The sequence below is a fragment of the Pelmatolapia mariae genome, linkage group LG16_19 (genome assembly GCF_036321145.2).
Source record: "Pelmatolapia mariae isolate MD_Pm_ZW linkage group LG16_19, Pm_UMD_F_2, whole genome shotgun sequence".
In the NCBI taxonomy this organism is placed as follows: domain Eukaryota; kingdom Metazoa; phylum Chordata; class Actinopteri; order Cichliformes; family Cichlidae; genus Pelmatolapia; species Pelmatolapia mariae.
Window position 1 is genome coordinate 49,275,001 of NC_086241.1, and position 27,291 is coordinate 49,302,291.

At 42.3% G+C, this 27,291-nt stretch overlaps 1 protein-coding gene across 5 annotated transcripts in view; it reads right to left on the reverse strand.

Moving 5' to 3' along the window:
• The window catches only part of ttll5 (tubulin tyrosine ligase-like family, member 5), a 62,736-nt gene that overhangs the window by 7,536 nt on the left and 27,909 nt on the right, over nucleotides 1–27,291 (reverse strand). For 4 of the 5 annotated variants that reach the window (XM_063498110.1, XM_063498112.1, XM_063498108.1 and 1 more), the window contains 11 exons: nucleotides 26,803–27,049; nucleotides 25,744–25,861; nucleotides 25,198–25,344; nucleotides 24,971–25,062; nucleotides 24,729–24,877; nucleotides 23,888–24,451; nucleotides 23,614–23,801; nucleotides 21,591–21,718; nucleotides 10,051–10,240; nucleotides 5,701–5,903; nucleotides 766–848 (listed from right to left, as the gene is read on the reverse strand). In XM_063498110.1, the coding sequence (XP_063354180.1) occupies nucleotides 766–848; nucleotides 5,701–5,903; nucleotides 10,051–10,240; nucleotides 21,591–21,718; nucleotides 23,614–23,801; nucleotides 23,888–24,451; nucleotides 24,729–24,877; nucleotides 24,971–25,062; nucleotides 25,198–25,344; nucleotides 25,744–25,861; nucleotides 26,803–27,049 (2,109 nt within the window). The remainder of the gene's footprint in view (nucleotides 1–765; nucleotides 849–5,700; nucleotides 5,904–10,050; nucleotides 10,241–21,590; nucleotides 21,719–23,613; nucleotides 23,802–23,887; nucleotides 24,452–24,728; nucleotides 24,878–24,970; nucleotides 25,063–25,197; nucleotides 25,345–25,743; nucleotides 25,862–26,802; nucleotides 27,050–27,291) is intronic. The other variant, XM_063498111.1, reaches the window with a different exon arrangement.

The following is a 27,291-nucleotide window of genomic DNA, read 5'->3' on the forward strand; positions in this document are numbered from 1 at the left end:
AGTTTAAAATAATGACATTATAGTATTTACTAAACACGTGAGAGAAAAGTATTCTGGTTATGTTTTATGTCTTGACTTCTTGAACATTTTCTCATATTGCTTGTAACGTCTAAAGTGCTTTGCCCAAGTCCACCGTTTTTCTAAATGTGTCCTGTGAATAAATTTGATTTGATTTTGATTCAATTTAAAGGGACAGCGGCCTTTAAGGCAGAGGAGCTAAATCAGCTTGTTTCAGATGGAGCATGAACTCAGGGCCTGCACCAAGACCCAGTATAAGATAAATAAGAACTATTTTGAACAGTTATTGGTGCAAAACCTCTCTAGTAAAGCACAAGAAGCAAAAAACATGGAGCTGGCAAACGGCATACTAGGTCTTCTTCAAACAGAAAATGACTGCAATGGAAATTTTGCTTTTGCTCTTCCAGCTCTGGCTGCTTTAACTCTTTATGGCACAAACCCTTAATGGGGCACAAATCACTGTAAGACTTAATTAATTAATTAATCACTTAACAATGCCTTTATGTATGTATCTATTTATTTACTTTCTTACAGTGTGTTGAAAACATTTACGGATCCTGCACACGACTGAACGAGCAGGAGGTGGGTAAAAATATCATGTGGTGTTAGTCAGACCTCCATGGGGAATGTCCACTATGCCTAGCTGTAATCACTAACACTGGCATAGAGTGGGCATAACTTCACTCCTGCCTGAGGACTACAGCAGAGTACTAAGCATACTATGTGGAACTGCAACATTAAACCCACCTGTTTTACCGCAGATGGCCTCGTAGACCACCTGCTTGCTGCTGGCAACGGTTCCACTGGCTGAACTCTCTGAGGACATCTGCCTGTTAATCAGACACAGGACAAAAATCCGTGAAGACCAAAAATTATCATTCCCAGAGGAGTTATGCAAAGATGAACTGCACTGCAAAGGCCAAATTCGTCTCTGCAGCGCTCATCCAAACTGTGGTACACATCACATGTCCCATGCCAATGTTCTGCTTTTAGCAAAATATCAAACTAAATATATAAAGAAAATTGGTTTTCAGGGTGTGTGATTGTTTCCAGCTGCAATACTGTAGCATGTTTGGTTTTCACCCTGTGTGTGTCCTGGGGACACCCTCTGTATCTACGACTATTACAGAGAAAAGTTGTTTATACATTTTGCCATTGCACAAAAGTTTTCTTTTTTCCCCTCAATTTTTATTAAAAATATTATCGTTTTGCAACTGTTTAAGACAGAGTCACAAAGCTATAAAGGTGTGTTAAGCCAGAGCTCAAAAATGTGTGCTGCAAAAGCTGTGAGTACTGAATGAAAGAGTGCTGGAAGCAGGAGTACCAAAGGATCGCTGACCAATTCCTTCCCTAAAGCTAAAAGGCCTTTTCCCATCGTAGTTCATCTAGAGTTCATCCAAATCATTCTACTTCATGGATCACGCACAGCCCAATCTCATTAACATAGCAGTGCTATTTATTATTTAAACAATTTTTAAAGATCTAGAAATGCTCTTAATGTTGCATAGATTTTCACTGCTGTGTGGTAAACAGTGGATTTCATTGATATTAAAGCCTTCCAGTGGGGCGAATGGGACCCTTTAATGGGCCGGTTATGGCCCACGGGCTGTATGTTTGCCACCACAGATCAAGATATAATGTGGACTGCAGTGCTATCCACAGGGACAAAATCTGTCCTCTGAAAGAGATGTACATATACATGTACACACATGCCAAAGTACTCCAAACAGCCTTTGTGGTAATTCATGCTGCATTACAAGTTTCTAAAACCAAATTGTGCCAAGAAGATAAATGCCAACACTCAAATATTTCCGAGCAGAACCTGGTGGAGTGTGGTATTTTTCTAAAGTAGTTTAATAACTGATACAGATATTTGGAGATTCGACATATGAGCTGATATTTTTTTTTCTTTTAAACACATGAAACAAAAAACAGATGCCCTTAAATGTTTTAAGTGTAATTATTTGTGTACTCATTTATGACCTGCCAGGCTCTGCTCAGATCAGTTGGTTGTGTTTGTGGCATTCCAAGCAGTGCGTTTCCAACAGGGAAGCTGCAGATTGCAAGCTATGCAATGCCAACATTTATAATATAGTTGAAGGGTGTTTCTCCTGTCTCCTATTTACTTTTTTAATCATCATTTATTGGTTATTAGAAAAGCAGATACCAATAGATTGCAAATCGTTAATATCGCTTGATACTATACTATAAATGAAATAAAATGTCATAATAACTACAGTATCACTTGGGTAATTAGTACCTATTGGTCAGAGAGGCTACATGTTCTGATCCTCGCAGCTCATGTCATCCTAACCAAGACACTTTTCTGCTTTTTAAGACTCATTTGTGTATAAAATGCCTGACAAGCCACCTTCTGTCATAAGAAAAGTGAAGTCAGCATCTAACAGTTGCTCTTTGTGTGCAGTCACTGGAGGTTGGTGAGGCTAAGTGTTTACTGAGTGCCTCACAGGAGCTATTGTGACACGAAGGGGAGAAATTCCTTCTCCTTGTCCTTGGTGATGTGATTGTCACACTGGCAAGAACACTGTAGTGATTAGGGACTATGTCGACTGTGAGCAAAGATTACAGAGAGAAAAGGAACACGGAGGCAGAGCCCAGAATTCTTACAATGCGTCATACATACAGTCTGACGACCATAAACAAGGAATTACACTGCCCATTTCACATAATCTGACTGCAAACATAACATTTTCAAAGAGAAAATAATTATAAGAGCTACTGAAGCATAAAGCAGGAGCAGACGTGTCTGCAACCTTATACATTAAATCTGCTAAGCATTTTTTAGAGGGAACAATAAATAAAGCTTAGCTGGCATTAACCTCTCGCCCCAGGACAGCAGCTTGCCAAAAGAGCATTAATAAGGTAATGAGGGTACACACTGCCTCCTTGTAAGGGGCTGCACAGTTGTTCTTTCATACCATTACACAACCACAAATAGAACTGGCCCACTTTAAGCGAGGCATAACTCGACAGGAAGAAACCCCTTTCATATTCAGGGGGGCGGAAAAAAAAACAAAAAAAACTTGACCTCTGGGTTCTTCACATCACTTTCTTTGTCAACAGTCTCTCTCTGTCACTTCAAGAGTCAGACAGCAGCCAGAAACACTGCTGGTGAGAACCGACTCTGAACTTGCAGTGTGCGCACATGACACATGACCTAGTGCCGAAAATTTCGCGCTATTCTCACAGAGCTGAAGTTCTTATGTAAACACAGCAGATGTGCGGCTTTACTTTTCGGTGCGCTCAGGTAGTTAGCGTGACTTAATGTTACTCAAACTGACCAAAGGGGATAAAGTTTAACCATAAACACACGTTTGGCAGCTTCTGTGTGTATACAGTATCCCGTGAAAATAACTACTGTTGTGGCTGATTAATAGGGAGTGAAAGCAGCAGCTAGGCTGACATTAATGGTGCTGCTGTAATTGTCACCCTATTAGTAATGCCACACGACAGCCTGGGTTTCCGTAGTTACAGCTGCGACTAACCAAACCTTGCAAACAAAATACCAAACAGGCTCATTTATTTGTGTTACAAATTGCTCCTTTCAAAGCCTTCACTGAAGTCATACCACTTTGAGCTCTTGCAGCCCCTCGAGTTGGCAGCTGTGGTATGTTGATAGAGCAGACAGAGCCCTGCCCTGTTGAGTGTGATACCAACAAGCTGCACATTTGCTTCAAGTGTGCTAGCTGAGCTTAAAATCAAAGGCACTGTCATTCATGAGAGTGCACCAGTCTCCGTTCAGCTTTACTTAAAAGTGACTTTACACAGTCACGTTGCCCGCTCGGTGGATAACATTTCCAACTTTGGGACCAAAAAAACAACCCCAATAAACTTTTACTTGAAGGAAACTATTTGGTTGGATCAAATTGGATCACAAATGTTCAAAAATGCAAATCTCATTCTGATGAATAGATTTAACTAAAAGCTGTCGATGATCATCAGCGGTGGGGAAACCAGCCAAAGCCAGTGCTGGTGTATTTGTATCGAACAACAGTTTTACAGTTGGCTGGAGGAAGGTGTTTGAAGGGCTGGATAACCTTGAACTGCTTAAACACACCCAGCACAGTGATACTATTATAAGCTGGAGGGGCTTAAGCCTATACTGGGATGTGTTTCAGATGTGCCTCAATAACAGGGGTATTAAGTTGCCCCTAAAATGTGGGCTGGAAATAAAGGGAAGCAACTTATTATCCCACCGTTTTCTGCAAACAATCATCTCCGTTCTCCTGGACAGAGTTAACCTTTTTTTCCCCTCTTCTGTCATTCTTTCTTTTCCCCTCTCTTTATTCTTTCTCTTCATTGTTTCCATCAGCGCATTTTTGGTCCTGAAGCTTCCGTTTTTCCCACACTCTCCACTGTCACACTAGTCGACCGCAAAAATGCAGGACAGAGAAGAGTGTGAGGGGGCTCAGGAATTCCACATGCAGAGGGTAAACACAACCACTGCCAGGAAGACACACATGCACACACACGAGCAAACACGGCACCTACATGGCCTCCCTAACCTATTCTATACAACCCCTACACCACGGCACTGCCCTCTTAACTATTTTCTTGCCAGGTACAGTTTGTCCAGTCGAGTCAGATGACTGGATGTAACACGTCAGCAGAGCCAGGGCTCTGCTCGGTTGCGGCATCAGCAGGCCTGCAAACTTGCAATGAATGAATTAAGTCAAACAGAGAAATGCACTGTTGGGACTCTGGGGTAATTCACACACTGTAAGGGCTTACCCGGAATACTACAAAAACAGCCCGTGTTCCAGTCCAGCGGTATCCTTTCCTCTTAAACATTAAATAAGTGTGAAGAGCAGTTCACCACTGCAACAACCTACTTTAAACAAACAGTCAGCGCCGATCACAAAGGTTTGCTGTTGTTGGGTAATTTTGCCAGATGTTGCAGTAATAAAGTCATAAAATAAGTGAGGAAAATAGCTGGCAGTTCAGCCCGGCTTCACTGCTTTCCTTTTATTTTTCCTTATGCAGTCTTCAGCTTATCTCCAAACCAAACAGGATTTAAACGGCGCTCCGAGTCCAGGCCCTTTCACTGAACCACGTTTTGTTTACGGTTCAGGCAGAAATCAGGCCTGTGATGAGGTTGTTTACTGAACGGGTAGATACACCCTGCGGCCAAAAGACTGGGAGCACTCCACTACATGCATATTCGAACTCTCATTAGCATTAGCCATGTCCTGTTGAACTCACCAATCCCATGAACTCTGTCTCATTCCACAAGCGGGTGGGTGGTGGAGGGCCTGCCACCACACTGCACTATGTCTGCGATAAATTAAATGAGCAGTTTTCACACATGACTATGGGAAGTGTAATAGGGTGAATGAGGCTGGGACGTTGCCCTTTCTCACGTGTAGCAAAAAAAATGGAGATAGTCCACTTCACTCTTCTTCATTGCTGTTAAATACTGCACTTAGTTTATGTGAAGAAGCTTTCTGAGCAGAGCGGACAGTAGGCAGGACCACTGACACTCACTCGCTCGATCATTTAATGACCAGTCCAGCTGTGATGTACCTTCACATTCAGAGATATACCTCTGTCGGGTGATGTCAGTAGAGGTTCAGATGACCTTGGGTTCATTTAACTTAACCATATGACAGTTATAGAGCATTGTTAATAAATGGAGTGATCCAGAGCCAACATTTGTCTTACTTGACGAGACGCTTTGCAGTCGTTTTCCTGACTTGTCCCTCTCGGGCACCGCTGGGTGGCTTTGGAGCAAGAGCTGGGCTAACACAGGTCTGCATATGGCTTAGGCCATGGCTTTGATTGGGCAGAGTGTGAAAGCTGGAAGGAGGGCAGCTGGATGATTTTGTGAGAGCCTGGCTATGTGGTGTCTGGTCTGGAAATTGAGCCTGTGAAACCAAAAAGAAAACAAAAGTCGGTTACTTATGGGCAATATCAAACTACTACAATAATCAAGCTACTTTGAAACTTAACCAACAAAGCAAAGAGGTTTGAGACCTTTAATTTAAACTTTGGGCAGAGTACAGTACAATAAGAGCAACTACAAAGGATGACTACTCACTGGTAAATCTAGTGATATTTATTTTGATTGTGATGCAGTCCTTATAGTTTTCTTTAAGGAATTCAAAGGATTTTCAATAACTAGCTGAAAGAGGTTAACATGGAACATACAGTTGTGGCTTCAATGGTTTAAAATGATACTGGACCAGTGATGGTTGCTGTGGAGTGATTACTAACCCTAAAATACAAGCCTGTATGAACGAGCAAGCTTTTGTAAAACTGAGCTTTTGGGAGAACATAAACATGTTACAAAGATCTTAACTGAAATATAAATCCAGTTTCAAAGTTTCAAATTTGATGTGTAATTTGAAACATACTTGGTCAAGATATTAACTGTGTACAACCGCAGGCTGTATACAAAGCTGCAAATGAAACAAAACATATACAGTATGTTCCCTCATGTACTGAGCCACCTCTCATTTGAAACTGAGAAATGGGTGCAGTGATTTATTGAAACATGTGTAAACTTACATGTTATACACATATATAATATAATGTATAATGTAAAAACAGACTTGGTTCAATTCTAACAAGCTTGAACATCAATATTTGGTAAGACTGCCTTCATTCTTTAACATAGCCTGAATTCTCTTAGTTCAGAAATGTAGTCCTTGTAGTCAGTTTTGACAAAATCTCCAACACCAATGGGTGTAATGGAGCCACAAAACCATGACAGAGCCTCTGCTGTGTTTTACAGATGGCTGTAGACAATCACTGTAGTACATCTCTCCTGACCTCAATTTTTTATTAAAAATATTTAGCTCAAACCCTCATTCCATCATTCGTCAGACGTTTTGCCGCTGATGTTCAATCCACCTCTTGTGTAATTTAAAATATCTCAGCCTTTTCTCCCTGTTTCCCTTCCTTGAGAATGGCTTCTTGACAGCCACCCTTGCACTGAGAACATCTCTGATGAGGCTTGAGGGAACAGTAGACTGAATACAAAGGCCAGATGCATGTCTCTGGTCCTGTGTCAGGTCTTTCCTAACTGTTCATCTGGTGTAGACAGTTTTTTTTCTTCTTTTGTCCTTCTTTGGGAAACATCTTGGTGGTGCACATATATTATTTTATGTCTATCAAACATTGCTGCCAATTTTTGTAGACTGAACTAAAGAAATGGGATCAAATGATGCCCTTTTTGTACCAAGCTGCTAATAACAAAGAGCCTAAAGATATAAGGTTAAAATGGCTTTAATGCTTTAATAAATCACAACTCAGTGTTAAGTTGGTTAACACTTAAATTCTAAACATAAACAAAACATAAAGAAATGAAGGCTGGTTCAAAACTTTGTCACAGTACTGTATAATACAGCATAATATTCATTTTGTAAATGATAGTATTATGGTGCTACCTTAACCAAGCATCATCAAGATTATGTAAAAACCCGAATTAACCTTAATAAACTTTTCATTTTAATTGTTTGGCATGTAGCGGTAGGTCACTGTTAGGCCATTTGCTTCATCACAAAATTCAAAAGGACAAGTAAAAGAAAAACAACTCTCCCTCTGTTGGTTAAATGTGCCACAGACTGACATGCGGATTGTTCCACACATGTGTGTAGTGAACTGTTTAGGACAAAATAAAAATCAAACTCCCTCCCAAAAAAGGCCTAAGGAAGTTGGAGCAAATTTGGAATGGGTGAGTCATGGAAAAAAATGTGGCCTTTGGTCATTAAGGTGAAATATCAAAGTGCCTGACATAAATTAGTGCAGATATTAATGAAATGCCATCCGGTATCAAAACAAGCTCGACATTTTTTCGCAGCTGGCTCCAGTGAAAAGCAAATTCTTCACATTATTTATTTGTTTATACAAGATCTCTTCAAAGGCTTGTGAAGAGGGAAAATACTGTTGTCTTTCTGACATAATATTTTAGAGCCACATTTCATTCTGTCCTTGCAATGCCGGGGAATGCTCGCATACATTCCTTCCACATCTCACGTCCACGCTATTTTCTCTGCAGCTTTATACGGCTATCTAACAAGCTAATGGTTTTCCAGTTTCACAGTGTGGCCGTTCAAAGGGCCGGCAGGGTGACGGGGAATATCTGATGTAATTTCTGTGTTGATAAATGAGAAGCTAAGTTTCCTGGTTGCAAGGCCTATGGCCACAATTCAGCCTGAGCGGGGCCAGGAAGGGCACCTTTCTTTGGCTGCCAGGTGGCCCCGGGCCAATCCTGTGGAGGAGCCGTGCAGTCTGCACCCAGTAACTGGAACGTGGACTGGAGTGCCGGAACAGACCCCTGTCTCTTTCTCTCACACTGAAGAACGTGTATGCACACGAGCACCCACATTCGACTTCAGAACATCCTTTTGTGTATTTATATTATCAAAAATATTTGGTAACTTTCTCTCAAGGCCAGGAAATCCAAGAATTTGAGATCAAGATTATAAAATACATTTGTATCAAAAAGATCAAAACCCCTATCTAATGGCACTAAAGAATGAAATCAAGTCACTGACAAATTCCTTGGCAGATTAAGGTCTATGCCATGCAAAAAGATTTTGCCTAAGAGCTAAGCAGTGGCACACATTGCCATGACAGCTGGGGAGAAGGGAATGAATGGGGTGGGATAGCCAAGATTTTAGGGAGGGTTGCCTGACTTGACGGTGAGACAACCATATCTAGAGTCAGCCTTCCTATTACCTCAGTTTATGAGGGTGAACAACAAAAAAGCTCTGTCTTCTGACTCTTTGTACTGCTCTGTACACATAAAGTCCTTAATGGCACAAGGGATTTGAAATTGTAAGACGTATTCATGCCGCTATATGGCTGAATTATGGTGGAGCATGTCACAGATAAGACAAACGTGGTTAACTGTGTTTAAAGTACGAGAAGAGACGAACGGAACAGAGAAGGAATCATAAAGTGCCTTACGTAAGGCTGCCGACCAAGCCAAAAGAAATATCACCTCAATTGCATTAATTAAGTTCCAACCAAGATGAGAAACAATGACGTGAGGCCAACTCCAGCACTCGGAAAAAATTGGGCGCATCCAGTCATTCCAGCCTTTAAGCTGTCCCATGGCACTGTCCTGTCTCCATTTCTCTCAATCCATAGATTCAGTCCACCAAATCCTCTGGAAAATGGAAACATACATCCTCCTTCTTGGTGAGATCTCCTTTCAAAGTCACTGCGCTAAAAGCGAGAGCCACTCTTTTTTAGTCTAAACATTTAAAAAAACAAAACAAAGAAAAACAAAAAACTCCTACGCTAAGGCCTTTCTACCTTTCTAATCTCCCTGTAAAAACAGCCAAATCACAACTGTCACGGCTTGTTAGCCATAACTAAAAGGTTTTTTGCCGCTACATTTCTACTGCTAAGAAAATCATATTCCGAATTTATTTGTCTTAAAATAGGAACACTAATGGAGCTATTTGAAAAGTCAAGATTTGCAAGTCATAAAAAAAAAATCTGTACTGGGGGCCTCTCTAGTACCCTCAAGAGTAGAATTTCTTGACTACTCACCTTCCCATATGCCTAGTAGAGTCATTCACCCAAATGATGTGATATTGGAGAGAGGTGTTCCATTTTGGTCTTTAGAATTAAGCTACTGTCTCCACCAAACACTGTTTTATTAGACAGTTTGGAAGGTGAACCTCTAAATAGCTCTCTAGAGGCTAACATGGAAGCTCTTCTCTTAATGTGGGTGTATTTTGCACTATTTTGCAAAGTGCAGAGCTTAGGTAAGGACATAAATTATACAGACACAAATATTGAAGTTTTTATGGGTTAAAAGTTCTTAAGGTTAAGTTCTACATGGTGCCATTACTGAAAGCCAACAAAGAAAAGAATCTGAAAAAATAATCTTACTGTGTTAACAGACAAGTGTCTGTGTTATTTTTATTTTTTTTAAAAAGACGAAAAAATAGAAATGCAAATACTACCAATGGAAAAATGAGCAGTGCACTTGTTTAGCATCCAAGATGCTAAATGAAAACAAACATTCTTTACTAAGAAAATGATACATCTTACCTGATGTCCGCAGCGGGTCTGGTCCAGGAATTGATGATGAGCCTTAAGTCTCTGTTGCTGCAACTGCTGAATAGCAAACTGAAGCTGGTAGCTCCCTTGGGTGGGCTGGTAGTGCTGCTTGGGTGTCACCCCTCTCACCAGGCTGTAGTCGTTGTGCATCTGCCAGTCCTCTTCCTTTAGCGGCCTGTGGCTTAGAGAGAAGTGACACAGATACACAGGGTGAAAAAGTAAGATACTTCAAACCAACAAAAAAACAAAGTCACTCTTTCTTCTCAATTGCATATCAGTGACATTTGCACCCCAAAAACCTCAGTAAAGATAGACAAAAACAGAGTGTTCTTTAACCTCTTAAGCCCCAAGCCTACCTGATCTCCTGCCTTTTGCCCCCGTATCAGGGGGCGTTGGGGCTTAAGAGGTTAAAGACATTTTCTGGCAAGAATACAAACAAACAGTTTTAGCTCCGCTCTCTTTAAATCAACTTTCGACTGGTTGGCTACCCCTTGTAAACAGGTCTGAAGAGCAGATGGGTGGGGCTGTCATGCTCACGGCTAGAGCTTTCTGTCTATGACATCGAGTCTCTTTGACAGCGTGCAGATCCAAGACAGGAAACACTCTTTGATACCAAGGGTTTAGAGTAGCCTGAATCCTGACATTTTGACTCACAGGGGTTACCTATGCATGCACTGACATAATTATTTGAAACTTTGACCATGTCCAGGCCTCAGTTTCACAGGCCTAGAGACCTGTTGGTGACCCCCTAGTAACCGCTGATTGCTAGAGTAAAATATTATTCCCTAACTGGTCACCAGGTGAGATCAGACGCAGTCTAGAAGATCTAGAAGGTTTCTAAGGTTGCCTGTAGTTTGCACGGAAGATGACAACTTGTCTGCAAACACTCACCATTTACTCTCTTTACTAACCATAAACTGTCAAAACTGTGCTGAAATGTGAAAAGGTGCAATGCAAACAACAAACAGAGAACGCTCACCTTCAAAATAAAAGTAGTGCCTTCCCAACCAATTATTCATTTGAAGGCAATCGATCGGTGTTTCTGTTTTATGTCACAATTTTTACATTTTTACAGCTGCTTGGCAAGCAGTTTGAGGGGCCACCATGGCAACCAGCTAGCAACCAAACCAATTACAAGGTATTTTATTAGTGCAGCACCGTATATAACTTTGCAACCAATTTCACCCTAGCAATTGCATGGCATTTCAAGAACACACATTTTTCACCAACCAGTGGTTGCTAGGTGGTGTGATTCAAGCCTTGATATGAGCACCCACTGTTGTTTAATATATATGACAGAAAATAAGGAAATGCTTGCTTGAAACACGGATGTTACTACTCTACTATAACTCGTGCTTTGTTACACAATAACAAAGGACGAGTCCACAAATAGCTTAATATATTTACTCACTGCTACCTCGTCAGTTATTTTACCATGCATTCCAGGCAGATGTGACAATAGCTATAAACTCCATGTTGAGATGCAAGACCACCAGTAAAAAGTGAAACAACAAGACATCTCACAACATCCTAACCAGTGGCTGCTGTGCCCACAGAGCCTCAAATCAAAGTGTGCAAATCAGAGTGAAAGCAGAGGGCAAGCCTGTGGCAAACACAGGCTGAACTAAAAACTTTTCCTCCCCGCTTCACGTTCCATTCACATCACAAAACCACAACCTGGAAAGCAAACCTTTTGACGAGCTCCACAAGTTTGTAACTGGATTATCTGTCATTAGGCCTAAGCCTGTTTCAGTTTTTTTTTTTCAACCATTTTTGACCACTGTTAAAGCAATGAAGTGACCAGCCTCAGCCTTCAGACATGCTTAAATCGAGTCTATGCGGAGTCTGGTGTGCTGTTGTATATATACCACCTCAGCCAAAAATAATGCCATAAAAGAGCACTATTGGGAGCTGCGAGGAAAAATATAAAAGGGGAAAAAAGAGAAAGAGATACGAATACAGCTGAAGAAATGGGATCCCTGGAGGTCTTAATGACAAAAAAGCTCTTGGAAATTCCTCCCACATGCAATAACACGCAATAACATTTGTCTATTGGTCTACAGTTAAAGAAAACACTGCACACTTAGATTCACAATAGCTACAATATTTTTAGGACCAAACTATGATAAGTGCTAAAATTAGAATTCAATTAATCTTGAACAACAATGCATACTGTGGGATAATAATCTTGTGTTGCTAAAATGTAAAAAAAAAAAAAAAAAAAAATTCCTTCCCTGTGTGGCCAAGACACAAGGGATCTTAAACTCATGTGAACATGTTATCCGCCCATGCATTTCTCAGTTCACATAATAGCACATATATTGCAAAAACAACTGCTGTGACCAAAGGCCAATACATTTTTTTTTTTTTTTTTTTTGCTCCTGGAAACAAAGGCTCGTCTGTGAACTTTGCAAGGCCAGAGATTCTACATCACCAGGAGACAAAACAAGAACTTGTTCTTTGTTTACAGCAGTGATTTCCTTTGACTTGGCTGCAGTTTGCAGACTGGACCGTGGGGACCTTCAGTGCTACCATTTTATTACCATATGGTCTAAAATGGACTGTCTCAGGTCAAAAGCACAGGCTTTCCTTGAGTACAATGTCGCTATAAAACCTCACAAGGGAGGGGGGTGACGGGGGGAAAGCTTGTCAACACAACACCACGCAAAAAAACTACTACAGATGACCATGAATTTTAAAAACAGGAGAAAGCACTTTTGTCCAACACAGCAACCAATAAAATCTGATTTTTTTTTTTCTTAAATGAGTGAGCGGAATAGTTTTACATCTGAGTTTCTCATCACAGCACATGTGTGGAGCTTCAGCTATCTGGGACTTCCCTCACTGCCGGACCTCTGCTCGTGGGTGTCAGCTTACTCCCCGCTGTGCTCGCCATCCTTTAATATGCTGATATAACTTACTGTAGAACAACACAGCCGTGCGAGTTGAGCACATGTGCGGCATCAATCTAACTCAGTGTGAATGTGGGAAAATGTACCGTCTGAGATGACATCATGCCAGATTATCTCAAAGCCCTGCCTGGTCAGTGTAAACATTAGCAGCCTCAAGAGTGTAGGGGTATTTCCAACCATTAATCAGTGTTTGTTTATCGTGTTTTATTGCAAAAACATGACACCAAGTAGGTCTGTTCTTAAAATACAATTTGTTGAGTTCAGCAGTGCCGGGGATGATGAGGCTTATGTTAGGGGAGTGGTGAGCAATGTGGGGTACTGAAAACTACAAGTGCTTTCTTCCAAGTAGGATGATAGAAGTGTTTAAAAAGTAACCTGTTTTAAACTCACAAACTTCACTTGAAAATCAAAAAAAGGAAAGCTATAAAACAGTTCTGAATAAGTAAAATCAAGATAAGATAAGATAAGATAACCTTTATTAGTCCCACACGTGGGAAATTTGTTTTGTCACAGCAGGAAGTGGACAGTGCAAAAGTTATGAAGCAAAAATTAGAATAAAATAAAATAAGAATAAATACAGTACACAACTGTACAGAATAGAATAAAATAGAATACTATATACACTAGAATAAAATAGAATAAAATATACAATAAGATAAAAATGCTATATACAACTGAGTAAAAATACAACGATGCCAGAAAAGATTATTGCACTTAGTGTTATTGCACATTTGTGGATGTGTGTGTTTGATCAGTTAAAGTCTTTGTTGTGGAGTCTGACAGCAGTGGGGAGGAAAGACCTGCGAAATCTCTCCGTCCCACACCGTGGGTGCCGCAGTCTCCCACTGAAGGAGCTGCTCAGTGCTGTCACAGTCTCATGCATGGGGTGGGAGATGTTGTCCAACAGGGATGACAGCTTAGCCACCATTCTCCTGTCACTCACCACCTCCACTGGGTCCAGAGGGCATCCTAGAACAGAGCTGGCCCTTCGGATCAGCCTGTTCAGTCTCTTCCTGTCCCCAGAAGAGATGCTGCCGCCCCAGCAGACCACACCATAAAAGATGGCTGAGGCCACCACAGAGTCATAGAAGGTCTTCAGGAGTGGGCCCTCCACTCCAAACGACCTGAGTCTCCGCAGCAGGTACAGTCTGCTCTGCCCTTTCCTGTAGAGGGCGTCTGAGTTATGAGTCCAGTCCAGTTTGCTGTTCAGATGAACACCAAGGTACCTGTAGCTGTCCACAGCCTCAATGTCCATACCTTGGATGTTCAGTGGTTGCAGTGGAGGATGTTTGTGCCTGCGAAAGTCTACCACCAGCTCCTTTGTTTTACTGGCATTGATCTGGAGGTAGTTCAGCTGGCACCAGTCCACAAAGTCCTGAGTCAGTCCTCTGTACTCCTTGTCGTCCCCATCAGTGATGAGGCCGACTATAGCAGAGTCATCAGAGAACTTCTGCAGGAAGCACTGGGTGGAGTTGTGGGAGAAGTCTGCAGTGTAGATGGTGAAGAGGAACGGAGCCAGAACCGTTCCCTGTGGGGCCCCCGTACTGCAGACGACCCTGTCCGACACACAGCCCTGAGTCCTCACATACTGTGGTCGGTCGGTGAGGTAGTCCAAAATCCAGGTAGTGAGGTGATGGTCCACTCCTGAGTTCTCCAGCTTGTCCTTCAGAACCGAGGGAAGAATAGTGTTGAAGGCACTGGAGAAATCAAAGAACATGATTCTCACAGTGCTTCCAGCGGTCTCCAGGTGAGCGAGGGAGCGATGTAGGAGGTGAATGACGGCATCATCCACTCCAATGCCAGGCTGGTAGGCAAACTGAAGTGGGTCCAGTGATGAGCTCACAAGGGGCCGAAGCTGAGCCAGGACCAGCCGCTCCAGGGTCTTCATCAGGTGGGATGTCAGAGCCACCGGCCTGTAGCTGTTGAGGTCCTTGGGGCGTGAAGTCTTTGGCACTGGTACAACACAGGAGGTTTTCCAGAGCTGTGGGACTCTTCCCAGCCTCAGGTTGAAGAGGTGCTCCATCACCCCACACAGTTGGTCCGCGCAGGACCTGACGACCCTCGAGCTGATGCCATCTGGGCCCGCTGCCTTCTTGCCATTAGTCCTCCTCAGTTCCCTCCTAACCTGGGTGGTTGAGAGAGTCAGGTTGGAGCCTTGTGTTGATTGTGTATTGGATGCTGTTGTTGGGGGTGGGGAGGAGTGAGCAGGGTGAATAGAGGAGGTGTGAAGTGTCTGAGGTGTCAGAGGTGGAACAGCAGCAGTGGGGGTGGGTGAGTCTGCAGCCGATGTTGGAGACTGCCTCATGGCTGAATCAAATCTGTTGAAGAAATGATTCAGTTCATTTGCCCACCTCACATCCCTCCCAGGCAGAGAGTTCTGATGTTTGTGGCCTGAGATGGTTCTGAGGCCTCTCCAGACTTCACCAACGTTGTTTTGCTGAAGCTGGTTCTCCATCTTCTGCCTGTAGCTATCCTTCCCATTCCTTATCAGTCCCCTCAACTCTCTCTGCACCCTTTTCAACTCCTCTTTGTCTTTGGATTTGAAGGCCCTCCTCTTCTGCTTGAGGACGGCTTTAATTTCTGGGGTAATCCAAGGTTTGTTGTTGGAGAAACACCGTACAGTCCTGGTAGGTACGGTGTTATCCACACAGAAATTAATATAGTCAGTAATGCATGTGGTAAGGCTGTCGATGTCCTCTCCGTGGTCGTCACAGATCACCTCCCACACAGTCGACTCAAAACAATCCTTAAGAGCCTCCTCGCTCTCCTCCGACCATCTCTGCACTGTGCGGGTGGCTGGTGGCTCCCTGCGCACTACGGGCTCATACACAGGGACAAGGTGCACCAGGTTGTGATCAGATCTGCCCAGTGGAGGGAGAGGTGATGAACTGTATGCCTCTTCAGCATTGGCATACAGTAAGTCCAGTGTTTTATTGTCTCTGGTTGGGCAGGTCACATACTGGGTGAAGGTGGGCAGTGTGGAGTCCAGTGAGGCATGATTGAAGTCCCCTGATATTATGAGGAGGGCTCTCGGAGATTGTGTTTGCAGTCTGCTGACCACTGAGTGGAGAGTGTCACAGGCTGCATCCGCGTTGGCCGAGGGGGGGGCATACGCTGTTATCGCGATAACATGCGAGAATTCCCGGGGCAGTTAGTACGGACGCATGCTAACGGCTAACAGCTCAATGTCTCTGCTGCAGAGTTGTTCTTTCACAGTGATGTGCCCAGGGTTACACCATCTGTCATTCACAAACACTGCCAGTCCCCCTCCTTTCCTCTTACCGCTCTCTCTCGTCCTGTCCGCTCGCAGCAGCTGGAATCCCGGTAGTGTCACGCTCGTGTCCGGAGTTAGCGGTGTTAGCCACGACTCCGTTAGCATCATGATGCTACATTGCCGGTACTCCCTCTGTGACCAGGTTAGCGACATGAGCTCATCCAATTTATTGTGCAAAGACCGTACATTTCCAATAATTACAGAAGGAAGAGATGGTCGATAACGTCTCCTTCTCGGCCGACGGCGCTCCTTCCCAGCACGACACCCCCGTCTTTTCCTCCTCAGCTCGCTGGGAATGTCGAGTCTGTCCGCCGGCAGTACCGCTGCGGGACGCAGCGCTAACAGCTGATCCTTACTGTAAACAAAGGATCCCTGCTCTGGGTCCCCAGACACGGGTGAAAAAAGTAGAAAAAAACTAAGAAAAACGACCAGAACTAGCACAAAACGGTAGAACATGGTTGCAGAGTCTAATTACTAATACGTTAGTTATAAAAAAATTTACGAGAAGAAAAGATAAGAAAGAAATAAACTCAGAATGAGCAGAGCTGCTGTAACAGGCTGCCGCACACGGCCCAATGGATTAAAAAAAAAAACAAATGAAAAAACAAAACAAAACAGGGATTATAACCATTTACACTAAAAGCTGAGTCAAATTCAATCAATTTTATGTATATAGCGCCAAATCACAACAACAGTTACCTCAAAGTGCTTTATATTATAAGGTCAAGCCCCATGATACTCAGTGCATCATGTGAAGCCCCCAGCAGCTTATGCCTATTGTAGTGTAACTAAGGAAGGATTAAGGGTCACCTGAATTACTGAAAACAATATAACAGAAATTGATGTAAAAAATATGAAATACATCTCGTCTTGTATCAATGGTTTAAGCTGCTGGTGGTGATGGTGTAATACGGTGGAGGACAAGTTCTGGACCCCTTTGGACCAATTGAGCATTTTCTAAAACTCCACAGCCCACCTGGGTGTTGTTGCTGACCGTGTCCATCCCTTTATGACCACATTGTACCCATCTTGCAATGGTCCTTTCCACCAGGATAACACGGCATGTCACAAAACTCAAATCATCTCAAAATGAGTTCCTGAGCATGACAATGTTCACTGGTCTTAAAAGCGCTCCACAGTCACCAGATCTCAGTCCAATAGAGCATCTTTGGAATATGGTGAAATGGAAGATTCACATCATGGATGTGCAGCCAACTGCTATCATACACCCAAATCTCTGAGGAATGTTTCCAGCAGCTTGTAAAATCTGTGCCATGAAGAAATCTGAAGACAAAAGGAAAACTGTAACTAACGAAGTGGTCGATGGCAGCATACGTATGATGGCCAAGATACCACAACATATCACCTGATGGAAATTATATGCTCCTGTTTCATAATAACCAAAAATACTATCATAATGAATTTCCCTGCATATTTTGTAATGAATACATTTATTCTTTTATTTATAAATAAAAAAACATATTATTTTGTCTTAACAGTAATCCAAAAACTTAAGACCTTCAGTTTACTATGATTTATAACAAAGAGAAGCAGTCAATTGATTCTCTTTTTAAAGTCGAGTTCAGAGAGTTGTTTTCTAACGACAAAGGAATTTCTGCTGTAATCAATAATAAAATTACATGCTTTTTACAATGCATTTAATTAGAGTGCATCAATGGATATTAACATTTCCTGCACACACAACAAAGATTTTTCCCTGCATGTCTAATGTAAAACAAACTAACACATGCATCTAGAAATTACTACTAGTTTATTTGTTTTTAGTGACTCAGTAGCGTAGTAGTTTACAGATTCCCTTGGCGAGCAAAATGTCACTGGTTGAATTCCAGCCTGAGACACAAATCCCCTCTGGAGTTATGTCAGGAAGGGCCAAATCAAACAAGTGGAACCACCTGCTACGGCAAGTCCTCGTGACAAGGGACGGACACACACAAACACTCAAACACATATATGTTATTTAGAAATTATATTAAAACTCAGTGCTCTGTATCGTATGTCCTGTTTACATTGTTGACAGTAGTTCTAAGAATATGAAGTATTTACCAGCTTTTAAAGGTTAAATTTTGAGCAGTAACTTCATACTTTCTAGCGATCCTAAGATGAATAGTAAGGGCTTTACACACAAACCTGCAATGGATTTAAAAATAGCTGGTGCAACCCAACCCTAATTCACGGTCACACATTTGTCAGTTCCATAAAGCAGATTATATACAGTACATATAACCATATTGCACACTGTGGGAATGAAAACTGCTTTAAAGGTGTATGTTTCTGCTGAATGACTAAATCTGTTCCCTGGAATTTCACTTGTTCTTACCTTAAGGGTTTGCCTTCCCATTGCCACATCTGGTTTCAATCAACGTGAATAAAAACATCTCTCCTTTTAAATTCAAAGGAAGAGAGACATCAGACCAATTTTGTGGGAATCTGTCCCCCATCAAAGAATTTTTACATTTTCACCAGCGTTTTTCTGATTACTCGAGCTGTTGGTTTAGAAAATGGACCGCCTTAAAACCCTTTGGAATCATTCGCCTCTAGAAAATTCAACCAAGTAAAACACCAATCTAACAAAGTATTGAACAGGACTAAAAATACCTTGTGTAAGCAGGGTTGTGGCATTTCTCAAAATACAAAGCTGGTATGAACATAGAGGGGAAGAAAACAGAGAGGAACGTTTGCGGCTCTGGTAATAAGACAGCAATAACTATTCACATAACAAACACAAATGGTGAGAACCAACCATGACCAGCTGCTGACTTAATAATAATAACACATGACCACATGGAGGTCCAGTGCAAACTCAGACTACAAGCGGTATTAGCAAACTTAAGTAACAGAAAATACTTTTAAACAAAGTAAAAGGTGTCACGTATAGCAAAGTAATCCAATACCTCAATTTATAGGTACACTAAATGGAAATGATCATAAATGTACCAGGAGGTCCAACACCGGAAGAGATCACCAACTTACCCCATAAGTATATGAAGATGGGCCGTATGGGTTCAAAGCCCCCTGACTGTCAGCACACTGAATTTAGGCAGGAGCTCTAAGAGTGCTGATGCAGCATACCTGGCAGATCCTGGCAGCAGCACTTCAAAGAGCCATGCTACACTTTGAAACCCATCATACTTCACCCCTGTGGTTGCTTTAAGAGCCAGTGTTCTTAACAGTTTCAGTATGTTTGGCACAAGCCATGAGCCCGAACGTAGGGGGGAGGGGGCTCAGGAAATTCTGTGTTTTAAGAAACAGAGTCAGGATGAAATCAAGACATTTTATCCTAATATCTTATTAAAGACATTTTATGTAGATAATTCCTAACCAAGGGCTCGGTGTTCCGGGGCCCTCAAGAGCTTTTTGTATTGCAAGAAAACGCTAATTTATATTCTCTCTTTAGATTTGTGAAAGTATAATTCTGAAATGTGAATAGCTGAAAGGCAAACCTGAACTAACATTTTTAAATCTTTATTTATAACTCTGGAGATTTAGAATCTCTTTTGCAAGAGCATCGCAGGCCAGTTTATTTTCTGATGAATGAAGTGTTTAAACATGATATGGAAAAGCAAATGCGATGTCTGAAATCCCACTGTAACTCTGATCCGTCAGAGGACTGCATCGCTCAAAGCGTGATTTCTGTTATGAATCTATCTGTAAAAATGATATAAGCTATTAATAGTCTCTTTTTAGTTTGTGGGAATAAAAACATTTTAAAAAGGGAAAAGGCCAGACATTCCAGGAATTCCCTGACAGCTCCATACATAAGGAAGGGCAGGACTGGAAAAACAGAGTCCAAAATCAGGGCCAAGCAGTCTGAGACACTGCCACTCACACATAAGCAAAAAAAGAAGAAGATGACACTAAGGTTTCCCCTCTTTGCCTATAGGTTTATAATCCTGGTCTGGTGCCATAAGCCATGATGATGCGATCATTTTCCTTCTCTTTCCTTCCTCCTATTCTCAGCGCAGTGAGACGGGGTGAAGAAGGAGGAATTTCAGTGGGTACCGAGGCGAGAGCCTTGAGTAGACAGACTTTGTGGGTGTTGACATTGTACCACTGCCTCCAGCACCGCTCCAACAGAACGCTTTCAGCTGCCAGCGTGCTTCACATAACGCCGGCACTCAGCAACCAGTTCTACAACTACTTATGTCCACGGAGCACAGTTAAAAAGGGGAACAAAAGACCCAATTCCCTGCCTGCAGAAAAACTAGCCTGCCCAAAGGAGTGTTGGAAATTCTCATTCCCTTTCCAGAGACAAACTTCTTTAATCTAAGAAATTGTCAGAGGCCTTTAAAAAGTCTTTAGAATGTAATGAGCCTCACCAAACAGGCTTTATACTTACTGTATATACTACACTAAAGCACAGTACTTATAGTAATTATAGCATAAAAGTGATTATGCAGACAATCCCCAAGACAGTAGTTTAGCCAAAGGGAGTCACATGTGATAGCTGAACAGCTTTTCTGAAGCTTTTACAAACATTAATCTTGAGAATAGCAAAGAATATTCACGAAAGTTAAACATTAATTTTAATGCTTCAGGCATTCTTAGATTCTGTGTGTCCTGACTCCAACATCTGTGCACATCTCAAACTTAAGACTGTCAGAGGAAGGACACGCTGTTTACCTTGGCAGTGAACCCCATTGAGACTGTAATGCACTAATCTGTGTCTGCTGCCTCAGGGGAGAGCAAATAAATAGTACACATGAGCATAATGGTGAAACTGGTGAAGCAGCACTGAAGCTTTTGCAAAGCAGCAGAGACACCATATGTGCTAAATGCAAAAGCGAGCTAACAGAGAGGTATCTGTGAACCAATTCTGAAGAGTAAATGTAAATAAAGTGTGCTTTCCAGTGCATTTATATACAACAAATGCAATTTTCAGATGTGGCTAAACTAATTTTTCTTTCAAAGAACAGAGTCGTATTAAAACGAAATTCCAGTCGCTGTGCACCAAAGGTTTGGCCTTCAGCTTTGGGAGCCCACCAGCCTTTCGTTCTTCCTCCTGTTCCTTCACCTCCTCTTCTGCTTCACTGTCAGGGTTTTGGTTAATGTTACTTTACTTACATGTTTGACACTGTCCAAAGTGTTTTATGGCCAAAGTTGAAACCATACAGCTGTCCATCTACTGGTCGTCTTAAATTAGCTTGAGGCCTTTGCTGTACTGGGACTTTATATATGCTTACATTCTGTGCATATACAGACTTTACAATGCAGTAGAAAGCATCTTGGATATCTGGATTTTAAGAGTTCTTTGTTGAGAACTCATGTTGGATCCAAACCATTATTCCAAGGGGAGATTATTGTAAGTTATACTTCCTTGGACTCACCCAGTGCTGTTCGGTAGATCTGTTTCAGGGTGAACAGCTCTCACTGGTCCTTGGATTGTAGCAGCTTTAGGGTTCAGTGTGAAGCTCTCTCTGCTCAGCATCTTGTTCGCCAGGTTCAGGTTGGTCAACTGTGGGCAGAGAGGAAGGCTTAAAGACTTGAAGGGAGGATTCATCTTGATTGCATTTTACAAGCATAATGTACTTGTAACCGCACTTTCTGTATAAGTACAACCAAACATCTCGCTAATAGTGATCCCATGTCTAAATACAGAGAAGTGATGAATAAGATGTAATAAATTAGGTGGAACATTGTGTTTCTTCATACGCCAATCACCTCCATCTTTCGTATCTGGGGGCTGTGTGAAATGTACACACAGCACATGGCGCAGCCAGTCTCCGCTCAGCACTAAATCTAAGCGGTCCCCTCCCCCTCCTGCATCCTCAACAGAATCAGCTATCATGACTTTTCAGGCCAACAGTGTTTACAACCACATCAGCACTTGTGTGGCAAAAGCACCCCAGTACTGCTCTATGCTAGCCTGGGAATGATGCTCGACGAAATCTAGTGGGAGAATTAATCATAATGCTGCGGTGCTTTATTTACTTTATTTCCTTCTGTGCACTAAAGGACCAATGGGAAAAAAACTGAAGCTGCTGGGTCTTGCATGGCATTAATAAAGAGTGTGTTGGCGTTTTGTTACATAGCTACAGCTCTGGTTTATTGGGGTTTATTAAGGTAGACTGGTCATATTTTTTTATAAAGTGTTTAATATAATCTGCAGAAATTAAAACAACTTTTCGAGAACATGTATTATAACATGTCAAGAGACCAAAATGGGAGTATAGATCTCTCAAAAGAAATCTTTTCACTAAAGGCACAAGCTGTGTATGCACATATATGCCCATCAATATATCACTGCCCAGGAGTATATTCACTTCATTGATGGTCACCATGTCTGGCTTTACTCAATTTCAGTTTCTGTTTTGTATATGTGCCCTAGCATGAGAGTGAGTAATTACGGAGTCAACTGTGCAACAGGGTGTTGTTCATGTTTACAAAGTTCTCCATTTAGTCCAGCAAGTGATTTAATGACTTCAAATCTCAGTCCTGGAAAAAAAAAGCAAAAAGTAAATGTACTCTAAGCCTTTAAGTGCAAAACACTGGACTACTTTACTCTGAAAAATAAGCTGCTGCCATGTTGAGGATTAACTACCGACAGGAAATACAGCAAACACCTTTCAGATAGACAGAATAATATACAGTCATAAGGAAGCCATAAAACTGCCGCCTGTGTGGTCTGGTGCCATCGCAAAAATCTCTGACAGAAAATAAATAAATAAATAATCCAGTGATGCAGAAGAGGAGGTGAAGGAACAGGAGGAAGAATGAAAGGTTGATGGGCTCTCAAAGCTGAAGGGCAAACCTTTGGGAAATATGCGACAAGGTGGTGATAGAGACAACCAAGTTGCCACTCCCCTGCTTGGTGCCAATTTGCCACATTCCTTGATTTATAAGCATCAATTACCACAAAAAAAAGAAGAAAAAAAAGGTGGCTGCTTGTTAAGTATCAACAGAAATCACTCCCCCATGGTGCTTCTGATAATGAGACCTCACACAGAGCTGAGGGGCTGACGCTGCTCACCACTGTTTGGGCCGGCCAGCTTCAAACTCCAGCTCTTAGACCCACCCCCATACCAACCCCAGCCCGCAGACTGCAGGCGAGCTGAAGGCTGAAGAAGGAAGGTGCAGACCCTCGGGCTCCAACAGGTCTGCTGAATGAATAAGCAGTTAGATGCCGCCGATCAGCGTGGGGCCTGAGCCAGGTTTACACATCAACAAAGAGAAATATCAAAGACCTCACAGTGAGAGGACTACTGCAGAGAGGCCAGATTCTTCTTCCTTACATGAACCATTACACAGATCAGTTTACAGTTGCTTAATAACTCAGCATAGTTTCTTACTCAAAGTAGTTGTAGCTGTTGAGTCACAGGGCTGCAGAAGCTGAGAGCATAATAAACTTACATGTTGTGTCAGCAGGTTGATGTGACTGGAGCTGGCATAGTGGCGAGCAACCTGCTTGTCTGCCAGTTTCTGCAGGGCTGAGATGAAGGCCTGCTGGTTGGACTGGGCCTGGGCGGTCAGAGTGCTCAACTCCCTGAAAGCTCCCACTGAGTTTGACTTGAGCTTACTGGAAGTGCTCCTCCTGATCACTGAGAAAGAAAAACAAAAAGGAAAAGGTGAGAACATCTTTGTGAATTTGATTTGAAACACCAGCACACCGTGCAGGAAAGATTACCTTGGCCTGCAGATGTGGGTCTAGAGAGCTTCTGGCTATAGATGTGTGCGGCACTTGAGACGGATGAGGCCGCTGCAGAGCCAGCCATGGATGAGGTAAAGGACTGAATTCTTCTGAGCACCTGTGTCGATGGCCCTGTAGTCGCTGCGTTTGAGCCCGTGGGCGCAGCCGTCCACATGACCCTTGGAGGTTGCGTGACCACATGGGCAGAGGTGTATGCGGGAGGGTCAGAAAGACTCTCAGAATGGCAGAGGTGAGACTTTGCCAAGGACTGTGCATAAGATGGTGGCTGAGGAGGTGGAGGCGGCGGTGGACAGTGAAGAGGCAGGGATGCAGGAGAGCAGTGCTGCAGATGATTGTGCATGCAGTCTAAGGTCACAGGAAAACTGGAGCGGTGTTGAGACGACTGGACTTCTGGCTGGGTTTTAACCATTCTTACTTCAGCCTGTATGTCTTCAGGCAGCATACAAAAAGAAGGCTGACCATCAGTGGCCTTATTGTCTGAGTCGGAGCTGACTTTCCCTGTTAGGAGCGACAACTCTGAATCCGCTTCCACGGCCAAAGCTGTTCAAAGGAGGAAATAAGCCAGAGCTCCTTTATCATCAGTTAGTCATTCCTCAGCTCTGACACACATTTGTTTTCCCGCAGTAAGTTCTAATCATTTGAAGCTGACCTTTTCTTCACCCCAGATGACTCAATCTTTTTTCCTTTCACTGTTCTAGATTCACAAATCTAAACAGTTCCTGTTTACTATGCTTGAATGATAAAAAATTAAAACATGAACCAGATGTACAGTAAAAAAAACAAAAAGTATACATGGGAAAAGAAACAAGAAACTCACATTTAGAATTATCACAGTTTCCTGAATCTCTTGAGGCATTTACTTCACGAACATCTTTCTTAATGCCTCTGACTTTTGTTCCTAGGAAGACGGTGGCCGATTTATTTTTCTGCGTGTAGAATGTCAGTACTTCCTCCAGGTCGTTTTCACTGTTAGTTCAAAAAAAAGAAAAGAAAGAAAGACATGAAATAAATGTGTGTAGCAGAAAACTTGGCTCAAAAAAGTTGAGCCAAATCACTAACCTGGCTGCACTGATGTACTCTTGAAACACTTTAGGATTAACACAATGCTCCTCTTTACTGATCTCCTGTTTTTTCACCATATGTTCAGTTTCCTGGGAACATAGAGAAAAGAACAGAACTGCAGATGTACTTTGACTGTTGGAAATAAACAGCTCAATGTCCTTTGTGTTTCAAGCACCTCTCTGAATTGTAATTCTGCAATGACGCTACAGTCTGGGAAGGGGTACCTTGTTATAACAGTGGATAAACTCCCCTAACTGATGGGACAGGATGCGTCTGCGGTCTTGGAGTGGTAACTGTCGACTGGGCAAGACTACCTTTATGTCTTGTTGAAGGTTACTGGCTGCTCTTCTCAGAAAGCGAATCACCAGCTCCTGTAAAGACAAAGAAAAAAAACTTTTATATTAGTTTCCCGAATCACTGATCCATTGAGCCGTCTCTGTCGTCTTAACTCTGGGTCTGACTCACTTTAAAAATACTTTTGAATTTAAAGATCAGAGATAGGCACGATTTTACACTGATTTTCCTCAAGTGTTTTGAGGTTGCTGCTGCTGATGATGATGTATGCCATTACAATGCAGACTTTCCAAACAGACTCTCTTTTACAGAGTCCACGTTTTCCTTCTATGCGGCTACAAATGCCACGTGCAGATTTCCACGGTGCAGATGAGTAACAGAGGAATAATAAGGGAAACTGACATGCACACATACATACAGAGAAAACAAAGTTACAGAGTATTCGATTGCTTTCATTGCTAATGCTATAGTTGTACCATTTGATCGTTGTCATTGTCGGGCCAAGCTGAGATGGTGTTGTCTCTGCTTTCTGCTAACAGTCTTTGCTGGACTCGCTGCAGGTAAGAGGAAAAAGCAATACGAGCCTGCACTTTGCTGAAGAGGAGAGGTAAAAGCAGAAAAGAGAGAGCATCAAAGGCAAAGCAAATATAAAGCAATGAAAAATAGAAATATGCAACAATAGCTGATAACAGAATGCTGTAGGAACACAGTGAATCTTGTTTGTATCTTGTCCTGCATCAGTATCAAAATGACAAACTGTCTTTGTGGCCCAGGTGAACCTGGAGAGAGTACTGCCAGAACATTGTAGCTGTCAAACACAAACAAAGACATGCTATACTATAATTTCCCAGCTTCGTGCACAGTCCTGGCAAGCACTAAGGAATTTCTACAAACTCAGACTTGTTATCGTAATTCTTCCTGAAATTATAATTTCAGGCACACGTTTGAAATGACAGGAGACTGCAGTCTTTGTTGAGCCTAAGTACAGAGGTGAAAGCATATTGTATCTGCATGTCTTTATTTAAAGAAAAGTGAGTGTCTTGATCCTCAGCAAATTTTGAAACCTTTACATCTGCTTTTATACCATTTTCAAACAATGACTGTTTACTTGTAGCTCAGGAAAAGGAAAGCTTCTGAATGTCATGTACTAGACTATGGCACTGCCTGTGTTAATAAACCAAATTTTATTTACTAGATGGTCACAAACTACTTAAATTGCGGGACCTTCTGCAGACCCATCATGAACCTTAACACTTTTTCATGCCCCCTTTTACTGAAGTGCCATGTGCTTCAGTCTAAGTTGAAACTGTGTTTTCATCAAAGCAGAAAAAGTTAAAAAGTAAACTATTATGTCTGGACTCAATGGCATACAAGAATAACACTGACTTTCGTTGAGGCCCAGCCAGTCAGAGGGTAGTGAGAGGAATTAAAACATCAACACGTGTAAATGTTCATCCTCGGTTCTACCTGCAACTTCACAGTACTCCTTACTCAATGAGGACGAATGGGAGCAGCAGCCCAGAATGCAAACTGACCTGAGTTCCCAGCCCTGTTGAAGGATGTTGAGCAGGTTGACTGTAGTGCTGGCATTGTGCACGGCTGCCTCTGAGCTGGACTGAGCCTTACTGTGGCATCGCTCCAGTGGTGTGGCCACTTGTTTTCTTTGCTCTGCTACCAAAGCCTTGTGTGAGACTGGCTCAAGAACTTGTTTCACCTCCTCCTGAGCACACTCCTCTCCCTCCTGACTGCTGTTCTCAGTCAGGGAGGCCTTGGATTCCTTCCCTGAGGTATGCAGCACAGCAAGAAAAGACAAATGTCAGTTGCATCACTGGCATTTGGGATAAAATACACACATACACTCAAAATAGGCTTTTTATTGTTGCTGCAATGAAATGAACTCATACAGAGTCATATTTGGCCAACCTTACCGTGACACAGGGGAGTTATTTATTGGAACCAAAAGTGCATTAGCGTGAGATGTTGTTCTACTTAGCTACACTCTTCCTAGTTTTGGAAAAAAAAAG